Consider the following 20,645-nt stretch of genomic DNA (forward strand, 5'->3'; position numbering starts at 1 on the left):
CACAGAGGTTGCCAGAGAAGCTGTGGCTGCTCCATCTCTGGGAGTGTTGAAGGCCAGGTTGGATGAGCAGCCTGGTCTTGGGAATGCTGTCCCTGCTCATGGCAGGAGTGGTGGAATGAGGTGATCTTTAATGTCCTTTCCAACCCAAACCATTCCATTGTTCTGCAGTTTTCAGTGAAGAACATAAACTAAACTGCAGAAAATATCCTTGATACTAATGCAGTAAATTCCTTTATAGAAAATATAGATGAAGATGCTGTGTGTGTTAGTCAGGATAATGACTCACACCACTGGTAAATTTACAGGAAGTGTGCTTGAGTAACAGTTTGTGGAGTTTAAGAGTTTTTGTGAGCAAAGAAGCAGAATTGATCTCAGCCTGAAATGAGGATTCTATTTTACAGTTGCATGCACAATCCTGTGAGGGTTTTTTTTCCACTCTTTTGTGCTCTCTAATTCAGAATCTGTTGAAATGTAGGTTCATCCCTCATTTATATTTAAATTTCACAAAAAATAAGAATCTTCAAAACTTCAAGGCAGCTCTGAGGAGCTGTGCCTGCCTGGAAACAGCACATTCAGTGACACTGGTGCTGTAGTTCAAAAAGTCATTACTTGCATGGAAATGAGGGAATTTCTTATCCAGTGGATGACTTAGCATTGTCAAGAAGAAATTCACCCAAGTATTTGTGAAAAGTCAATGGAATTGATTTCCTGATGATTTAATGTTGGTGTTATGTAAGCTGTCACTTTTCCCACAACTTACTTCTAAACCTCTCTCCTGCTTTTTGATTTCCTACTGCTTCCTTTGAGAAGTCAGAGAACACTGATATAAAGTACCAGCAGCAGTTTTGCAGCATATTTCTGTCATGGAAAAATTTAAAATGATTTTAAAATGTACTTTTTAAGCTTCCTTTCTCCTTTCAGTATCAATATTCATACTTACTAAAGACAAAAAGGAAGAAGTTTTTCAGTGGCTGCTCTTTATGAAAAGGTTCTGCAAAGAGAATGGCTGGCTGGTAGCTCATTATCAGTGACAGATCAGAGTTGCTGTCTTTTGAGGCCACAGCAGTCTCTGTTTCACTTCACTTCCTTGTTCCCTGCTTTTTATAGTCTTCTTTTTCTCCACTAAATGAAAAGTCTTGCTGTCCCACTGAAGAGTTTAGGTAGAGATGGAATTGCATGAAAATAAGCAGATTTTCTCCAGCCCTGAGGCTAATCTTTACAGTAACTTAGGAACTTCTGAATAAATTCTGGTTTGTATTCTTCTTCTGTGTTTCAAGTTGTACTAGAACACTACTCTAAGCAGTTTCTAATTTAATTTAAATATTTCCAACTGTTTCACCAACCCCTTCAGAATTGTAATGTCTGTATTTGATGTGACTTCAGCAGTTCAGAGGGCAGTTTAAATGTGCTTCCCAATTACTCTGGGAAGCTTTACAAGATGATAACAAGCATTACAAGATGGCAGTGCCTGTTCTTGGTGATGAAATGTCTTTGACTGGAGTTAAATAAGCAGAGGCAGCTTAAAAAGCTCATGTAATTAATTTTAACTAAAAGGTGGTAACTTAATAAAGGAGAAAAATCTTTTCCATTTTTTAAACCCTTTGTACTGGGGAAAAATAAGCACTTAATCTTTAATAAAATAATTTAGGGAAATACTAAAAATATAAAGAGTAATCAAGTCATAAATTAAACCCATGTTTTGTTTATTTTTTCTTTTGCAGCTTGTATATGAGTTTTTCATACGATTTTTGGAAAGCCAAGAATTTCAGCCCAGCATTGCCAAAAAGTACATAGATCAGAAATTTGTATTGCAGGTAAGCTGGTGTGTTTTCTTTAAGGCTTAGTGCTGCTTTTGGGGAAAAAAAATCCTTTAAAAAGATTTAGTTTAGAATTTGAAAGTATAACTTTATTTGCAACAGAAAAAGGCTAAGCCAGCATCTACAATGAAAGTTTTCAATCTATGGAGGAAATGGAAAAAGGTGTGCGTGTTTATATGTCAGCTTGTTACTATAGATACATAAAATAGAGGGTTTGGATCCAGTTTCAACACCTCAGTCAAAATATTTGACTTTCTGGTTTTGAGACAGAGCTGAAACAGTAACTGTTGAAAAATGAAAAGTTTCCCACCAAGTAGTCTCAGAATGCTTTTCTCGCAATCTAGAGACTACTTAAACACCAGTTTTAATGTGTCTTAGTATTGTTTATACTTTTGTTTTGTGGGTAAGCCAGGACACTCCACAGATACATTTTTTTGTCTTCAGATTTGAGAACAGGCCTGACTTGGGTTTTGTTTTCCCTTTGTGAGTTTCTGTGTAACTGCAAAGTCAGAAAGAACTTTGTGCTTGATGCTGTCTGTAGCTTGCTTGTGAAAATCAGGGGAATTTAGAAAGATTGCTATTTAGTTAGAAAATGGAGTTTCCTTGCAGGCTGTCACTTGAATGAAAAAGCAACTTGGAGTTGGCAGGAGAGACTCGGCATTTTTGAAGACCTTTCTCTTGCCCCTTATCACTCATGGAGCTTTTATTTTTCCCTGTACTGCTCAGGCAATAAAAGTTGTGCTTTTACTGTTCATTGTGTTGTCTGGATGAAGAATACCTGAAAAATGGAGTGAACAGAGCAATTTCTGTCCTTACATTCAAAGTTTCAAAGAAGATAATTCAGTTTTCTTCTTGATATCACAAGACCTTCTTCATCCTACAAAGGCAATAGGATATACTTAAATTTTTCCTGTATCCTTCTCCTAAACACAAGAGCATTTTTCATCTGGATCAAACCTCTGGTGGTTTCCTTTTTGTTCATCTCAGTACTGATTTGACAAGGAGGTGCACCAATGTGTTCATCCAGTACCTGGTGGGGATAAAAGAATATGCATGACAGATCACTCCTGACAGGTTTTTTCTGGCTGGTTTTGGTTTGATTAGATAGAGCAGGATTGCATTAGGATGAATACATGTGCTCTCCTTCAAAATCTAGGAAAAATAATTCTTAGATGCTCCTGTTCTGTGCTGCTGAACTTGGTCATGACTGGCAGCATCCCACTCAACCCTTTTAAGACATTCAAAACTGTCAGTTTGGCACAGGAGAATGGGTCTAAACCAAGGATTTTTAATTTTTTTTTAAAAATCGTGCTAGTTTTCATTAAATCTACTAAATGGAAGAATATTATCTACTGAAAGAGGGGAATATGAGATTTTAAAACCTGCATATCAGAAAACATGGTACGACAATTAAGAAGGCAAAGGAGTTCTAAGGATTCCTGTGTTCTTATGGGGTTTGGTGATGCACATTTTTATATTGCTGTGCAGAGTGTCAATTTAAAATTCACATTTTTCTAGAAAAAGTTCTATTCAGACATACATACATATATATATATATATATACACACAGATATACACACTACATATAAATAGTTATATTTCCACGTGTGTACTTACTTTTTGGTGAGCTGTAGGAAATTGGGGTGTCCTTCCACTTCCTATTGTGTTTGTTGTGTCAGGAGTAACTCCTGAGTACCTGCAGATACCTTACACAGGGCAGCAATTTGAGACTGAACAACATGAAGCATTTTGGTGTCTTGTGACACTGACAACACAAATGGGACTTTTGGAGTATTTGGAATCAGCTTTTTCTCAAAATTAATTTTTTTTAAATTTTAATGATGTGTTTCTTGGCAGTAAGGATGCCTGTATGAAAAAAAGGGAAAATGTTCATTTTTTAATGGACTTTTTTCAAGCTTTTTGCTTGTTTACTTGCTTTTTACTTTCTTTTATTAAATATAGCTGTGGTTCTGGCTTTCATCTGTATGTTTTAATAAAATACTGTATTTACCAGTGTAGCTGTTCACTTCTAAAGCCTGCTTATGTACAGTTTGAAATGGTTGGCAGTGGTTGCTAAGAGACATACTATTCAAATATATCCACAAGTCTCTGTTATGTAGGTTGCTATTTTGGAAAATTAATTTCCTTTTTCTATGTATGTTTAGAATAGTCAAAATAAATTATGGAAGTCTTGCTGCTAATTCATAAAAATAAGACTTTATTGTTGAAACCTGAAAACCAATTGGACATAGCAAAATAATAGTCTTATTATTATTTTTTTTTTTAATGAGAGACTTAGTTTAGCAATGTTTCCAGAGAGGATCTGCATAAGAGAACTGGAAATATAAATACTTTTCAATCCAGTAAGAAAACAAAAAACCTAAGTGCTTCCAGCTGTTTGCTGTCTTAGGCTGAAATGTGCTATTTGGGGAAGGATGAGGTGACTATTTATTTATTTAAATCCAGAACTAATTGAGGAGAGCAATGTGTTTGTAACCTCTGGAGGGCAGCTGACAAACCTCATACTTCCCTCATGAAATCCCCACCACAGATTCTTTCTTACTGCAAGGAAAATACAGTGAGCTCTCACTTCAAGCTGCAGAAATGTTCCAAACAATGAGGAAGAATGTGTGCATCAGTCCTAGACCTGGATGTTAGAAAGCAAAACCCCAGACAGCCTAGCAACTTTAAATCATATTTTTTCTTATCTTTTTTCACCTCTTCACGGTTATATAGCAGCTTAACAGAGATCAGGTGTAGCATCCATACACTGACATGTCTACTTGCAATAGGTATTTATAATTTATCTGTTTGTGAATCTAAGATAATTTTGTTTTCTGCCACTCCTGTAATGATTTTCTGACAGCATCTTACCCATTTGTAAGACCTGTTTGACAATCTCTCTATTTCTCTTGCAAGACAGGTACTCGTTCAGTTGCTTTTTTTCATGCAAGACAGATACTGGTTGCCAATGATTACTAAAAATTACCTAAAATTCCCTGGTTTCTGCACATTTGTGGCAGTTGGTTGTGCTTTTTGCTTTAAAGTTTACCTCTGCATTTATTCCAAACATCCACCAGAATATCCAGTGTTGTGGTGTCACAAAAAAAAAATGAGGAGGGTGGCTAAGGGAAAGCTCATACTGTTGTGGCAGAGGATTCAAGGGGAATAAAACAAAAAACTGCAGGTGATATTCGTGCTGCTCATTTCATGCATCTTCAGGTGTCAGTGTTTGGGATACATTTTGTACAATACCATACTAAAACATCTTCTTTCTTGGCTAAGTCTCACATAACCATTTAAGAGCTACTTAGTAAACATGGGTTTTCTATTGTTTTTTTTTTTTTTTCCATTGTTTTGTTTTGGTTTTTTAATTGGCATTGATAATGAAATCACCATGTTGTTCAAAGTGGAGGATTAATTCCCTGTGATGCTTTTGATTTGTGGCAATTGGTGGAGATCCCACAGCAGCAGATCCAGTGCTGGCATGGACTTGCCTGTTGAGTTTTTCTACAGCATGAGGGCCATGCAATCGCTAGGAAGGCTTAAGAGCTCATCATATGAATGACAAGCAATTAGAAAAATGTGACCTTGACACAACCTTGTGAGAACAAAGTGTTAGAGCAAATGAGGACCTTCTGGTTCTGCAGAGTCAGGGGATGGTGGATGGTAAAAGGCAAACTGTCTTATCATATTTATTTTTGGGGAGAAGATGGGCAGCAATCACAAATTTATTTTTCTGGGTTTCATTATCTTGTACTGAGGTTCCAGCAGATATTTTTAATACTGGTTATCTACTCCTGGGGTACCGTGGATGTCACATTCTTTGACTCATGTGTTTTCATGAATTCAGTTTCATACAGAAGTCTGTTGTGTCCTGCTTGTCAAATGTCTCCTGTTTCAGTTCTCTTTTTCCTTTAAACACAGCTGTTGGAGCTGTTTGACAGTGAAGACCCTCGGGAACGAGACTACCTAAAAACAGTCTTGCACAGAATTTATGGCAAGTTCCTGGGCCTTAGAGCATTTATCCGAAAACAGATTAATAATATTTTTCTACGGTAAGTTGTGGAAGAAGGAACTTTTCACTTATGAACCCTTTAGGAAACTGATATATTGCTTATATTTAACTTTTCTTTTTTTAGATTTGTTTATGAAACTGAACACTTCAATGGCGTAGCTGAGCTGTTGGAAATTTTAGGAAGGTAAAGGAGTCTTTATTTATTATCTAACTCAGACTTCCCTTTGGACACGTCAGGCTAGTGTCAGATTTGGAAAAAGTATTATGATAATCCCTGACTCTGAAAACAGATGTGTGCACATGCTCATCTTTAAGCCCATGTGCAAATCTCTGTCACATCTTTGCCAAGAATATCTAACTACAAGTTACAGCCAAAGTGTTGGGTTGATTTTATGTGTGTGAGTCCATTAAACACTGCACACTTCATCCTTACATGCTGGAGGATTGCTTTCTTTTGAGCACACTTAGCAGAGGGGATGTTTTGAGTGAATCTAATTTTGGTGGGTTAGTTACTCAAGACCACCTTGCTCAGATGAATTTACAGACCACGTAGACAAGGTCTGCTCTGTTTGGCAGCAGGTTTGTGCAGCTGTTTATGTGATTGTTCCTAATGGGAGCTGGATTGCTACCTGGATATGCAGTGCCCTGCTAATATAAATTAATACTGTTTATAAAGGAGGGCCAAAAGCAGGACCAAAGTCAGCAGCTGTTTACAAGTGCTGTTTGTAAACAGCTGCTGACTGCTAAATATCTTTTAATCTAGAAAGTGCTTGTTCAGACCTCAGTAATGCTATCTGTGGTGATGATGACACTAACAAATATTTCTTTTCTCATTTCCAGTATTATCAATGGTTTTGCTTTACCTCTCAAGGCAGAGCATAAACAGTTTCTGGTGAAGGTGCTGATCCCTTTACACACAGTCAGGAGTTTATCACTCTTCCATGCACAGGTAGAAATTATGAAAATATTTTCTGTTCAGTAAGAATTATATGTATATCTTTAAAGGTTGCTTTGTAAATTTAATTACATGCACATAAAAAGGGGAGGGGAATTCTAAATGGAAAAAAATACAATTGATTTTTTTCAAAATTAATTCAGTATCTTTTGTATGAGAAGTATCTAGCTTCTGTTCTGATTAGATAACTAAAAGCATAACATAATTCTGTAATAGTTTGGAAATTTTATTATTAGTTAAGCTCTCTTGGTTTTCCTGTCTGCTCTTTTCTCATTCTCACAAGTTTGCCTTTCCCATTCTCTCTCCCAAGAGGATTTTTGGGTTTCCTTAGTCTTGTCCTGTCAAGGCTCTTCTTCACCCTGGCAACCTTCTGAATACTAATACCCACACTTTTTCATTTAATATTCTCCCTCACAGATTGCTTAATACTGCCTTTATGCTCTCATACATCTTTTTATACCTTCAGTTTTCATGATGTAATTTTTCCTCTGATAGCTGCTACCTGTTGCCTTTCTCTCTCATTCTCAGATAGTGAAAATTTTCAGTATTTCTTTTGGTGACAAAGCTTTGCTTTCTAAACATGTTATTCCAGGTTTTAGCTGTGTCGACTCATCTTGCAAGAATTCTCATGACTTTGCTGTATAAAATTAGTAAAAAGTTGCACTTTAAGAGAGTATCAGAAGCTTCAAAACATTGCTTGTATGACTATATCTAGATTCCCAAGTTGTTCTGATTTTTGTTCTTTTATAGAACATTGTTTCTTATAAACTTGTTTCTTATAAACTGAACTTTGAATGGATTTCCAAAGTGCAAACTGTGCATCTCAGTCTAAAACTGGATGTAGTTTGAGAGAGCTGAATAGCATCTTGCCTTAAGTTTTTCTTTTTAAAAAGGTTGGGGTTTTGTTGTTTCTTTATAGAAATGTTCTAATTTTGTTTTTGGAAATTGTTACCTCTTCACAGCTGGCGTATTGCATAGTACAGTTTCTGGAGAAGGACCCCTCACTCACAGAACCAGTAAATATTTCTTTTATTTTTTTTTTTTTTTTCACTATGAACGGTTTACCCTGCAGAGAGAAAAACAAAAAACCTAACTTCTTTTTCCTTCTAATTTAGGTCATTAGAGGCTTAATGAAATTCTGGCCAAAAACCTGCAGTCAGAAAGAGGTAAGAGATATGCTGATATTACAAAGAAAAAGAAAGAGATACTTATACTTTGCTCTAAAACATAATAAGCAGGGATCTTTAATTCGTGGTTGATAGCACATGCTGTGGTGAATCTTGGTATTATTTCTTGTAGATGATTTTTCAATTCTTTAATTCTAGTTTTTTAAACAGTTTTGACTGTGCAAAGTTTGATAAGTCTGGTTCCTATTCACGAAATAATTCCTGGTTCTGCTGCAGAGAATATTTTAGAAAGGAGAAAATAAACATAGTTAAGGATAGGTTGGAAAACTCTGTTAGATTTGGAATTGTTTATATATGAAGACAGTATTTTTCCAGTGAGGATGAAAGATACTTTCTGTGGTGTTTACCTACTAAACATGTAAAAGATGCAGTTAAACATGTGCATTTTTGTTTCAGATGCAAATTAGTTTCCCTAGTGAGGTTTTGTGAAACAGCAAAACGGTTATTTTCAATGTTGCTCTCAAAAATGAGGTAAAATTATGAGAATCCCCTTAGTGTCTGAAGTTTGAGCCTTTGTTCAGATCTTTGTGTGAGACAAGGTTTTCAGCATGGATGCTTCTACTGGTGCAATTCTGAATTTCATTCAAAATACTTTAAATGCAGCACTTGAAGAAACTTGTCTTTTTTTAAGGGACTGAGTCCAAAAGCTGCCAGCGGTAGAACTGATGACATTTTTTGAGACAGGGTCTCACTGTGCTGAGTGAGGTTTCCATTTCTTCCTGAAGCAGTAGAATTTGGAGTTTACCAGCATTCTTCAGAACAAGATGATTTGGAGATTTTATATTCAGTGCTTTCTTTTTTGTCTTTAGGTCATGTTCCTAGGAGAGCTGGAGGAAATCTTGGATGTAATTGAACCATCACAATTTGTCAAAATCCAGGAACCTTTGTTTAAACAAATTGCCAAGTGTGTCTCTAGCCCTCATTTTCAGGTCAGTGTTAAAGGTTATTGTTTATATAGGAATGTATAGTCTCAGTTTCAAACATAACTCCCCCCAAATGTAAATATTATGTTTTTAAGTACTTGTCTTCTGTGGAAGAGGATTATGTTGGGGTGGAAGGTTAGGTCTGAGCTCCATTAATAACTTGTTAGAGGTGTTTGGGGTTACAGCTCAGAGCTTGTCCTTCTGAGCCCCTCACAAATCCTTAACCTGTGTCCAGGTTTGAGCCCTTCCCACTGTGGGTGGCATGTGGTGGCCCCATAGACCCTGGAGGATGGATTTGCTCCCTGGTTTTGGTGCAGTTCCTGTTTTCTGGCTTGATTCCTTCTAACCATGTACCCACGTGTCTGGTTAGAGGTGACACAAACTGCAGCCTGTTTTAATCACATTGTGTAATGGGAGGAAGGGGAATGCATGGGATGTAAATGGATATGTGAAGAGGATATAGAGTTCATGGCCTGTAGTGTCTCCATATTAAGCCTGGTGATCTGTCCTGGCACCAAGACAGATGTGACTTTTCAGCTCTTCCTTGGACTACATCCTTTTTTAAATCATAATTCAGATCAGCATCCTCCTTCCTACCCTCAGCTCCTCTCCAGGGTAATTACTGTCCTTGGTTCCTTCCCCACACTCAAGATTTCTCCTCCCTTATCCAGCCCAGCTCCTGGGCCTTTCCCTATCTCCTTTCCCTGGTATCCCAGCACTGCTGGGTTTTTTCCAACTGCACTCTTCCTGATTTTGAGGGAAAGGGTGATGGGAAGTCTGTCTGCTCTTCCTTCCCCTCCTCAATTGATGCTGTGTCTGCACCCAGTCTTCAGTAAGCAAGAACACATTGCTCAGGAAATAGAGAGTGGGTGCTGTGGGATCAGAACTACAGGATAGAAATTAATTCCATTAATGCATGTAGAGTAGTTTAATTCCAAAACTAATGACTCCTGGTAGCTCATCTTTGTAGAGTTTCTCTGTGATTTGTTTTTCTCTCAGAAAATCACAAAATTACAGCTATCTGAATTCCTGTTCCTGTTTTATTTCTTTGACTCAAAGGTGGCTGAAAGAGCGCTGTATTATTGGAATAATGAATACATCATGAGTTTGATAGAGGAGAACTCAAATGTTATACTTCCCATCATGTTTTCCAGCCTTTACAGGATTTCTAAAGAGCACTGGAATCCGTAAGTTTGTGCATTTACACTTTATCTTTCAGCATTTGACATCCCACTGATGAACTCGGGGAATGTCTGCTGCAGAACATCTGAATGGGAGAGATGCACACTCAAAGCTGCTCTGAGCAAGTGCAGCTCTGTTAATGACAATATGTATTAGTCTGCACTTGAGCTTGTCTCAGTGTTTTTAATTAACTGGTATGTGTACAAAAATCACTACTTTGTAGGATAAAAATAGGCTTCTCACAAGCTGGAAAAAAGAAGAAATTAAATGTTACATTGTTATTGAAGGAAAAATGTTGCTCATCAAGTGTTTCTCCTACACAGTTTTTTTATAAACGGGTTGGCTCTTAAGCCTGATTCTAAATTGTCTAGAATATCAGTTGGCATTAATAAAGCTTTGTGGCTGTATCATCAATTGATACCTCTGGGAGACTTTTGATTTTGGCATTTTTTAAACATCCATGAAACAGACAGTATATTCTTAGGTTGGGGTTTTTTTTCTAAATTTTTTTAAATACAGCTGTTTTCTATGACAATAATTAAGCAGTGACTTAGCGTTGATATTGTGATAATTAGGCAATTTTATTTTAAACTGAATGGCCTAGTAAAAAGTGTTTTCATAAAAAATTCTATTGCAGGAAGATGACATATATCCTTTATTTTAGTTGGAAAGTTTTTTTAAGTGAAGATGATTAGCATTTAGTAAAGCCAGTATTTTTAATGAGCTGTGCTATGTTCAGATCCCAGTTGCTTTGAGACCTTACTGTAAAGTGTTTCATCTTTTCAAACATTGGTCTTTTTGTCCTGTACCTAGTCAAACTCTCAGGGTTGTGTGCTTACATGACAAATCTAATGCTGCTGGAAAGCCTCTGTAACTTAACACTGGTCACAAAAAGACACTTTCCAGTACCAGTCTCCAGCCTTTTAATATTATGCACTGAGATGCTTCTGGTAATGAGAATATTCCAGTATCCCAATTCAGACTTTCATACCCATAGTAATTTTGTTACACGAGCCAGGTAATGACACATCTAAACTAAAGGAGCTATTTAAAGATTTTTTATATTTATAAGAAAATTTTTCACGTAGGCAACAAAAATGAAAGTTTGTTTAAAGAGATGAGAGACAGGGGTGCGTGGGAAATGGCACATGGTTTGTGTGTCCTGTAAGGATTGGCTCCAAAGGTTCCTGGCACTTGTGCTGTTGATTCACTGCCTCCTGGCTGAGGAGCTGCTTCTTAAGCAGCCCTGGGTCTGAATATGACAGCCAGAGTAGTGGATCAGGAACTGTGGAAGGGAAAATGAATCAGAACTGCATGAGCACAAGGAAATCACTCTTGAAATACAGCTTTGTATTTTGCATGGATGGAGTGAATTCAGCTTCATAGAAGAGTCATAAGGAAATATGAATCACTTTCATTTTGTGCTTGAATTCTGTTCCTTCTGGCAGCATTGATGATTTGAATCTCTGAAGGTGCATTCAGAATTGCTCCTCAGCATGAGGGAAGAGACTGTAGTTATGTGTAATAGCTTTCTGTTGTTGCCTTTCACCCTAGAGTTTTGGCCTGCTCCATTTCAGTAGTCAGTAGGGACATGAAAGCCGATTCTCACCTTTAAGTATGTTAATCCAAAGTAGTTTCAGTGCAATCGAAGAATTTACATAACCATACATGCAGGAACAGAATTGGTCACAGAAAGGCTGCGAAGAGAAGACACTTTTTATTTCACGTTTGATTTCACTTGAAACTAATGGATTCCTTTCTTTCTTCTCTTTCCATGTTTCACAGGGCTATTGTGGCTTTAGTCTACAATGTGTTGAAGGCATTTATGGAAATGAACAGCACCATGTTTGACGAGCTGACAGCCACTTACAAGTCAGATCGTCAGCGGTAACTTTTTAAAGCTTTTTTTTTGTCAGCTGTGCACATGGCCTGCAGTTTAGTTCTCCCTTACACTCAGGTGCAGTTGCAGAATCTCAGACATTATAAACACTGCCCCATTTTTGCCCTTGCCTGCTTGTTGGGCCTCTCATTGCAGGATGTGAGATTGTGTGCAGGTTGTTCTTTAGGCTTTATTAAATGCAGTATCCATTCCATGGCTTGGGAATCCACATTCCTTGGCAATTCCTTTTTGACTCCACATTCCAAAACACTTAAGTGTATCAAGATCTTCAATGATAAAAGGAAAACAAGGGTTGAAAGGTAACACTTGCTTAAAGACCTGAAAAAACAAAGTTACACTGAGGTTTGGAAAGAGACGTGAGGGAAACCCCTAAGATTTGATTTTCCAAGCTGCTGTTTGTTGGCTGGATGTGATATTAAAGCAAAGAGACATCTCTCAGCCTTCTTGTTTCTTATTCAGAGGTCCTGCTGTATCTGAGTCTTTCAGCATGCAGGATCCATTAAATACACCACTCATAGAGGCATTAGTTCAGCCCCAGTGCCTTCCTGTCTTTTCTGCCATTTTCCCTAATCTTTATTTCTCCATTACAGTGCAGCATCTTTTCTCTAAAGTTTCACCTTATGCAAAGATTAGGTGAAAAAATGAGCAAATTTCAGAAACTTTGAACAGGTTGCAGCTTCATTTAAGCCATACTTTGGCTGTGACTCAGGGTTCCCCCAGGCAATACAAAGGGCACTGCATGTCAGCAGAGGTTTTTAGGGTAGTCCAACCTTGAAAGTCTCTTGGCTGTTGTAGTTTTTTGGCTTCTGGAGTCACTGGCCTTTCATTCCTCTTTGTTTTATAGCCAAAAAAATCTGCACATAACAGGCTAGTTCATTAATAGGGTATTTTAATAGTAGAGACTTGTTTAGAGATAGATTTGAACTAAGAATCCAGATATTCTTGATATGTATTGATAAATAAGTGCCAATCATGTAGTGCAGTTGAGACAAACTGTGGTTTCCCAGCAAAAAGGCAGAGAGTTTTAGGACTGATGATCCAATCCAGATATTCACTGAGGCAGCTTGGTGACCTGAATCCATTTGTGGTTGCACTTTGCCCCTAAGATGAGAACTTTTGCTCTGAACAGCAGCAGACACTGTAGTGGTGTGTCCCATGTCTGGGTAATGGGGGAGCTTTAGTGGCTGAACTGCACAAAGAATTTCTTTTGCACCTGCTGACATTGTATTTCTTACCAAGACTGGTGCTAACCATGTCACCATTTTTATTTGCTTCTTATCATTTTAAACCTGAATGTATAAACCCAGGATATTTACCTTTAGGTTTTCAGAAAATCTTCAGCATCTTAGTAAAACCACATTTTAAGGAGGGTAGCTTTGATACCACTTAAAGCTTGAGGAGAAATATGTTCAATATTAATGGCTAGGATAGGTCAAATAGGTAAGTTGGATGAGGTGATCATCCTCTAACAGACCTTTAGGAAAGCAGGCATGTATTTCCTAATGATTAGAAGATAAATATTGGTAAGTAGCCTGAAAATATAAGGCTATTTCACTTATTCTTATATTTAATTTTAAATACTCTCCAGTAACAATAAGGCTCTTTTTTTTCCCTTTACTGTTCTTCAGGGATTTATCTGAAAGTTGTTTGTATTTTTTTTTAATATGTTTAAAATCCTCTTGGGAAATCAGAATTTCCCAACAAATGAGCCAGATGTTGATATGTTGAGTGAATCAAAGTGTATAGGAAGGTTTCTAATCCCTTGAAATACTTCTCAAAACTTCTCTAATGTGACTGGCAGAGAATCTGTGTCTCTGTCATTGTTAGATTTCCATTTCATCTAAACCTGCAAGGTGATGTCATAGAACTTGAGAGCATTTTGTGCCTTGCAGTCTCAAGGAGATTTATTCTCAGTAAGCTGAGGCAGAGACAGGAAATTTAGAAAGCAAACAATGCAGGTAAAGTAAATGTTAGGTTTGCTGTATAATTTTCTCAAATCAGCCACTAAAGTCTGTTTTTAAAGCAAATGCTACACAGATCTTGCAGGAATTTGGTGTGGAAAAAGAGTAACTCACTGCACAAAAGGCAGATCTTGTAGGTTGGACTTTGCCTTGGCTGGTGCCTAAGCTATAGGGAAGCCAGCAGTCATGTAAGTAAAAACAGTGATTCTAAAAGAATCAAGGAATGCTTTCTAGAAAGTTGCTCTGATTTACAAAATTATTCATATCTTAAATAAATAAACATGAAAATAATTACCTAACTTAGTCCAAAATGTTAATTTTTATAATTTTGACAGATCAGTTCTGTAGTAAAAGTTCCCACAGCATTTTTTAATTCCTCATTGAAAATTAGTGCCTGTGAACACTGTCACTTTGCTCAGCTTACATTTTATGCTCTTCACATACTGCTTTGTTTCATTAAATTTATGTAGGTAACAAAAAAAAAAAAAAAAAGAAAATATTTTAAAAAATTAAATATGCATTAGGGAAATTGCAGTTGTGCTTACAAAAATTAGTGCAGCTATTTAATGTCAGCTATATATTTTTAACATAAATATTATTTATCTTCAGTCTTCTCTCCTGCTAACTCTTTGTTTTATTTCATCTGTCAGTGAGAAGAAGAAAGAGAAAGAGCGTGAAGAACTGTGGAAAAAACTGGAGGATTTGGAATTAAAGAGAGGTCTTAGACGTGATGGAATAATTCCAACTTAACAAAAATACAAAACAGCATTATTAACCTGTGGAGTCACACATTTATGTAGTAGAAGATGGAGCAACAGTTTTCTGTATTGTGCAACTTTACAGTAGATTTCACATTTGTTTCATTATTACAACAGCACTGTATATACCTGTCTCTAAGTAAAGGAAAAAAATAAGGACTTTAATCCAAAGTTTGGACAACAGATGGACTTCTCAGAACTTTGCAAACATAATCATTGTTTTAACCCTTCTTTAAAACCAGTCTTCAAAGATCTGTTGATGAAAATTGCAATGTCAGATTCCATTGTCAGGACCTGTTCCTTATTTATCGTTAGCAGAGAGTATAATACAACTTTCAAATGTGAACAATCTTAAAATTTAGCTTGTCTTTCTGCTAAACTGTTACGTGTATTTATAGTAAAAGAGAAAAAAAGACTGTCATTTCCTTATGAGTTTGTGTAACATCCTCCTTCTCTGGATAACTTTACTGTAATTTGACTTTCTTTTCCTTTTGCATATCTTCATAAGTTGAATGTCCATTCAGATCAGGGCCATGAAAAACATTGGTCCTGAATAAAAGTTTTGTTTACTGGTGTGAGCATTTTTTCAGTACCAGGCTGTCTCTGGTGCTTCCTTAATTTGAACATTAGGAATTAAAAGATGAGTAGGTGATAAACATAGTAGGAAAGGGAGCTTTGGATTCGTGCACCTATTTATTGCAAATCCAAATTACTGTCCACAATCCATGGAAAAATAAAAAAAAGGGCAGTGGTAACACCCTGGACTTCAGTACCTAACCAGTATTAGTGATGCAGCATTGGACACACGAACCAGAGTTGGTTTAGAAACACCAATTGCTAAATTATTACAGTATGTTCTTATTGGACCATTCTGAAAGAATAAAACAACACAAGCATGAAATTGATCTCCAGTGGTCATGGATCTAATTGGAAATTGAGTTGAGATAGCAGTTTGGACAGTTTGGAGTTGTTGCCTTACTTTTTAATATGTATTTATAAAGTGTTCCAGCAAAAGAGGATGTAGCCTCTAAGAAACATACTCTAGTGTTTTTGTGGTTCTAGTACTATTACTCATCACAGTACCAGCCCTATGGTCTTAGCTGGAAAGGATTCTGGATAATACACTTCTGCATTCTCATCTGGATGCTCATTCCTAACTACTGTATTTGTTACCAAAAGTGGTTCTACAAATGCTACTGAGAAAAAAAATTCTGGAAATCCTAATGTTCTGAGTATTAATAATAAAGTTTAAAATGCTTTTATATCAAAGGTGCATTGTGACCAAATTGTTTAAAACAAAAGAGGAAAAAAAAATACAAAAACAAAGAAGAGGGCTGTATTATAAGTATACATTATTGGCTATCTGCTTTGTATTTGAAAGTGGAATCTTACATCTTTGGTAGGTAAAATGCTGATAAGACTTCTGTACAGTATATATTTAGCTAATGCAGTTGCATTATTCTATACCGGAAGGTATGTGTTTCAGGATTTTTCTCCAGGATGCTTTTGAACTGTTATAGACATATGACAACAGTGAATTGATAATCCTAAACCATCAATCCAGCAGTATTTACAGTATAAAAATGAATTGGTGTTCATGAGTCTTTGTGATAGTTGCAAACATGAATTTATGACCTGTTGCCATTGATAGAAATACAGTATAAATACAAGCTTGTATATTTTTCTTCCTACCATTTAAATATACAGTAGGATTTGAAGTTTTCTTGTTTTCAGGCACGGAAAAAAAAAAAAAGTAAAAAAGAATTCCCTCCTAGACTACTGACTGTTTCAGGATTATCAGGTCACAGTTTGTACTCCTGGGTCTGCACACACAAATGTTGTAAACTCAAGGCTTTGTAAGAACTTGACACTGTTAATTCTGGAAAGAAAAAAAAAGTGGAACTAGTCATATGCAACACCAAACACAACATGATTTAATGGGATTACTATGAGCTTCTTTTAAGAACATTGACTGGGACTCAATGTAAATTAGGCAGTTACTGTCATAGTTGAAACATTTTATTTTAAAGTGCTGAAGCAAAGGTGCAAGCTGAAATACTGAAGATTAAATAAATTTATAACAAATCATGTCCCTTAGCCCATTGATTTTGACAGTCTTTTATTTCTGTTACCAAGAAAGCAAACTTGCTAGTGTGATTTCTGTGTGAAATGATCATTTCACAGTACAAGAGGGTGGACTCAAACTCATGCTCAAAGACTATGTTCCATTGTGAAAAACTGAGAAAGAACGGAGGAATAAAACTTGATGTTCTTCACCTGGTGGAGTAAAACACAACAATGTGAAATTAGAAAAAGCACCTTGTCCTGTACTTAGAGTTTAGGTGAGTGTTGTTTGTTCATAACTATTTTTGGTTTTGCCATGTCATTCTACTCTTGATCATACAAAACTGACCAGACCCTGGTGGGTTGCAATATTTCGTGGCCTCTGCCGCAGGGACAGCGGGGAGTGTCTGCTGTTCCTAGATGATTTATCACTTCTGAGAAGGAATGTTCCTTCAAGGAGGAGGAGGTGATGGGCTGTTGCATGAAGTCACTTGACTCTAAAGGCTGGGTGAAGCACCTGAAGATGCACCTGCAGCCAGGACCCCGCGTGTGCCGCAGCCCCAGCGCCGCGCCCGGCCCCGCAGGGCTGGAGCTGCACCAGGAGGAAGAGGAAGGCAGCCCGAGGGCCCGAGTGTGATCAGTGCATCATAAATTACACTTTTGTTTGTTTGCTTCTTGAGTTCCACAAGCCACCTTGGTTGGTGTCAGTGTTGGTGACTGCTCGTGCAGCAGCGTTGGGTGGTCCTGCGTGTCCTGGGCCACATTGGTCTCAGGGGAAGGGTTGGGCACTGCTGCTCACGGGAAGGAGCTGCGAGGGCATTGGGGCATGGGGATGTAACAACTGTGCAAGTAAAGTTCCTCTCATACACTCTGAATTGACCACATGTTGCTTTCTTCATCTTGCACGTCTCCTGTACTGTTTTCCTTTCGTTGCTTTCGAGTGTTTTTTGTCTCTCTTCCAAAGGTTGGAATGCTTTAAATAAAGGTATTCTAATGCCATTGGAGCGTTTTGCTAGCAGGGTTATAGTAAATTTAATCTTGGTTTTGTTAGCATAAGTAAAAGGGTTTAATTTATTTTTTTTAATCTGTTCTCATATATGGAAAAATGGAGGGTGTTGAAGCCAAGAATTGCTTGAGTAAGAAATGCAGCAGCTGTACTTGCATTATACGTGCGTAAGTGCAGCCTTAGGCTCTCTCACTCGATGGAAAAGAAAATACATTAGGAGCTCTAAAAAGCTCTTTATTGTTTTGTGAGGAGTGGGAAGGATGAGATTCTTCTCCCTCCAAGTAAAACTGACATAATTTCCTTTTAGTTCTGTCTTTGAAAACAAAGATGCCCTTTTCTCTTAATTGCGTGACACCACTATCCCAAAGCAGTTGCCCTTAAAGAAAACAAGAGTGATGATGCTCAAGGTTGAAGAATGTTTTTATTTACTTACAGCTTTTTAAATTTGGCTCCTGTGCTTCCCTTAGCAGCTCTGGAGTGAGCCATGAATTACTTCTTCCTAGTTGGTATGTGCAGCAGATTTTATGTAGCCCAGTTTTCCATTTTGAACTCTATGAAACAACATCTTGAAAGAGAATGGAACTACTTTTGGTAGAAAACTTTTATCCAAGTGTTGCTTCCCATCCACAGAAGCGTGTGCTTTTTATCACAACCTCTCTGAGTAAGAGTTTTTGTTACTTGGATCACCTGCTGTAAATATGTTGTATTCATAACCTCATGGAGCCATGAGGAGTTTTCAAATATAAATAGTACCAATACATTTCTTGTTGTTGTCCTATTTTTGATTGTAGTATAGCGAATGACCTGTCATGCTTTTTGTTTCAAGGTTAGCATTAGATTCATAGATCTTAATATTTTAGCATTTCATTGTTTAAGCAGGAGAGGGCAGCAAAAGTTCATTTTTCCCCATAGGAATGCTCTGGTCCCATTACTGTTTTTAAACTTAGGTGCATCTAACTATCTGTGGGTACGGGGGAAAATGAAACTTTTTTATATATATTAAAAGGTGCATATGAAAATATATAGACTGGTCCAACCAGACTGTGAAAATGTCTTCTACTCTACATCCAATAATAAAAAAAAATATCTTCCACCTCTGGATAAAGTACAAGCAGGTCTTAAACTCTTGGATTCAAATGTCATTCTTTGGAAACAGTTTACTTTCTTAAAAGTGGTATCAAAGAAACTCAAACTCAATGGTGCTCCCAGCTATAAATGTGTTATCTTCCTCTTTTGCACATGCTCAAGAGGCTCTGTACTGTGGGTGCATCTAAATAAAGAAGCAATGAAGTGTTTTCCAGGTGCTTGGCTTTTTTTTCCACCTCCTCCCATCTAAACTTCATGAACCTTTTCAGCAGTGAACTTGGAGCAGTCAGGTGCCCATCTGCATGTATCAAATGTAAGGAATCTTGTCTGGAAGAAGAAATCCCCAAAAATGAAGCAATGAGGTGGTAATTTTAAATTACAGCCATAATTACCATAGCAAACACTAGGTTTTCATTAAGTTAATTTTTTTCTGATGATGGTGAGTATCCTTGTTCCTCCCACAACCCCCCTGTGAGGGAGGTCAGGATGCAGGAAAGAGGCATTAAAGCCACTCAGAGTTCTTTGGGAACCCTCTGAGCCTTCCCCTGTGCAGCTGGTGAAGGGATTTGTTCCTTTCTGGCAGCATTCCAGAGTTTCAGTGCTCGTGCTGCTCTCCTTGCAGTTTGGAGGTGAAGGGAAAGGCTGGAGGTCATCAGGGGAAACCTCTGGAGAGAGCCTGGAAAGGGGCACTGCAGGTGGATGGCTTTAGCAGCAGTGTAGGAGAGCTGGTTGCTTCCATAAAATGAGAAATATTTATTAAACATCTGATTTTTAAATACCATGTTTTTAACATTATTTGTTCCAATAGTCTAATCCTTAATTCTTTCCAATTTTTTTTTCCAACTTTAATTTTAATCAGTTGGATCTTGCCTTTGTTAGAAGAGCTCATTATCACAAATCTCTTTAAATACTTGTAAGACAATATTCAGAGCAATTCAGCTTAACAACTCCATGTCTCTCCACTTTCTTATTGCAAGGCAAGTATTTTCTAAAGAAGTTAAAAAAATAAAGAGAACATGCACTAAGTTGGCCTCCAGGGTAGGATTTGTCTTCTTACTTGCAAGTTAGAAATCAACCTTTACAGGATTGGAATTAAAAACTTAAATTAGTTTCCTACTTTCAGTAATGATAATTGCTTTGCTAATTTTTCATCTTGGTCTTTCCTTCTCAGGGATGTTTTGGTTTCTCCTGCAGCAGCAGAATGTCTGGTTTATCTTATATTAAGTTTGGACTTCAGATCACAAGTGTGTAGCCTACAAAAGCAGTTTTGTGTGCAGGTACAGGCTGGTCCCAAGGCTGCATTAATTAGTGCCTCAGTTCTCTGAAGGAATAGCTTGGGATTTAAACTGGACACTGATACAAAGTCTCAAATTATGATCTGTGGTTTTAAAGATTCAACATTGGAGCTGAAGATGAAGCAAATACCCTGAATTTGTTAGTAAATACCTTGAAAACAAATGTACCAACCCACTGTGAGCAGTGACCACAGGCTCTTCTGGGAGCTTCCATGACATGAAAATAGGTAATACAAAAACTTTATTTTGCAATATTTAATGTTTGTTTGTTTTTGTTTCTCCCCTGTCCATCTTGTCTATTCAGTATTATCATCCCCCCTTCAGTCAGTGAAGGTGTGAGAAGCTGGAGGTCACTCAGGAAGGCTGGAAAGCTTGAGATGCATTTAAAGAAATGTCTGGTTTTTTATTCAGTGGTTCATTCTTCCATACATACTGAAAGTGCCTGGGAACTTGGCATTATCCCTGCATCTGGGAAGGGCTTCCAAAAAGAGAA

At 37.3% G+C, this 20,645-nt stretch overlaps 1 protein-coding gene across 2 annotated transcripts in view; it reads left to right on the top strand.

The window, feature by feature from the left end:
* The window catches only part of PPP2R5E (protein phosphatase 2 regulatory subunit B'epsilon), a 73,476-nt gene extending 54,409 nt beyond the window's left edge, over positions 1-19,067 (top strand). For both annotated transcript variants that reach the window (XM_058027357.1, XM_058027358.1), the window contains exons 5-14: positions 1,722-1,814; positions 5,745-5,875; positions 5,960-6,019; positions 6,676-6,784; positions 7,753-7,806; positions 7,906-7,956; positions 8,787-8,906; positions 9,960-10,087; positions 11,868-11,969; positions 14,594-19,067. In XM_058027357.1, coding sequence (XP_057883340.1) covers positions 1,722-1,814; positions 5,745-5,875; positions 5,960-6,019; positions 6,676-6,784; positions 7,753-7,806; positions 7,906-7,956; positions 8,787-8,906; positions 9,960-10,087; positions 11,868-11,969; positions 14,594-14,693 — 948 coding nt within the window. In that variant the 3' untranslated portion in view covers positions 14,694-19,067. The remainder of the gene's footprint in view (positions 1-1,721; positions 1,815-5,744; positions 5,876-5,959; positions 6,020-6,675; positions 6,785-7,752; positions 7,807-7,905; positions 7,957-8,786; positions 8,907-9,959; positions 10,088-11,867; positions 11,970-14,593) is intronic.
* The last annotated feature ends 1,578 nt before the right edge of the window (positions 19,068-20,645 follow it).

The sequence above is a fragment of the Melospiza georgiana genome, chromosome 6, assembly GCF_028018845.1.
Source record: "Melospiza georgiana isolate bMelGeo1 chromosome 6, bMelGeo1.pri, whole genome shotgun sequence".
NCBI lineage: Eukaryota > Metazoa > Chordata > Aves > Passeriformes > Passerellidae > Melospiza > Melospiza georgiana.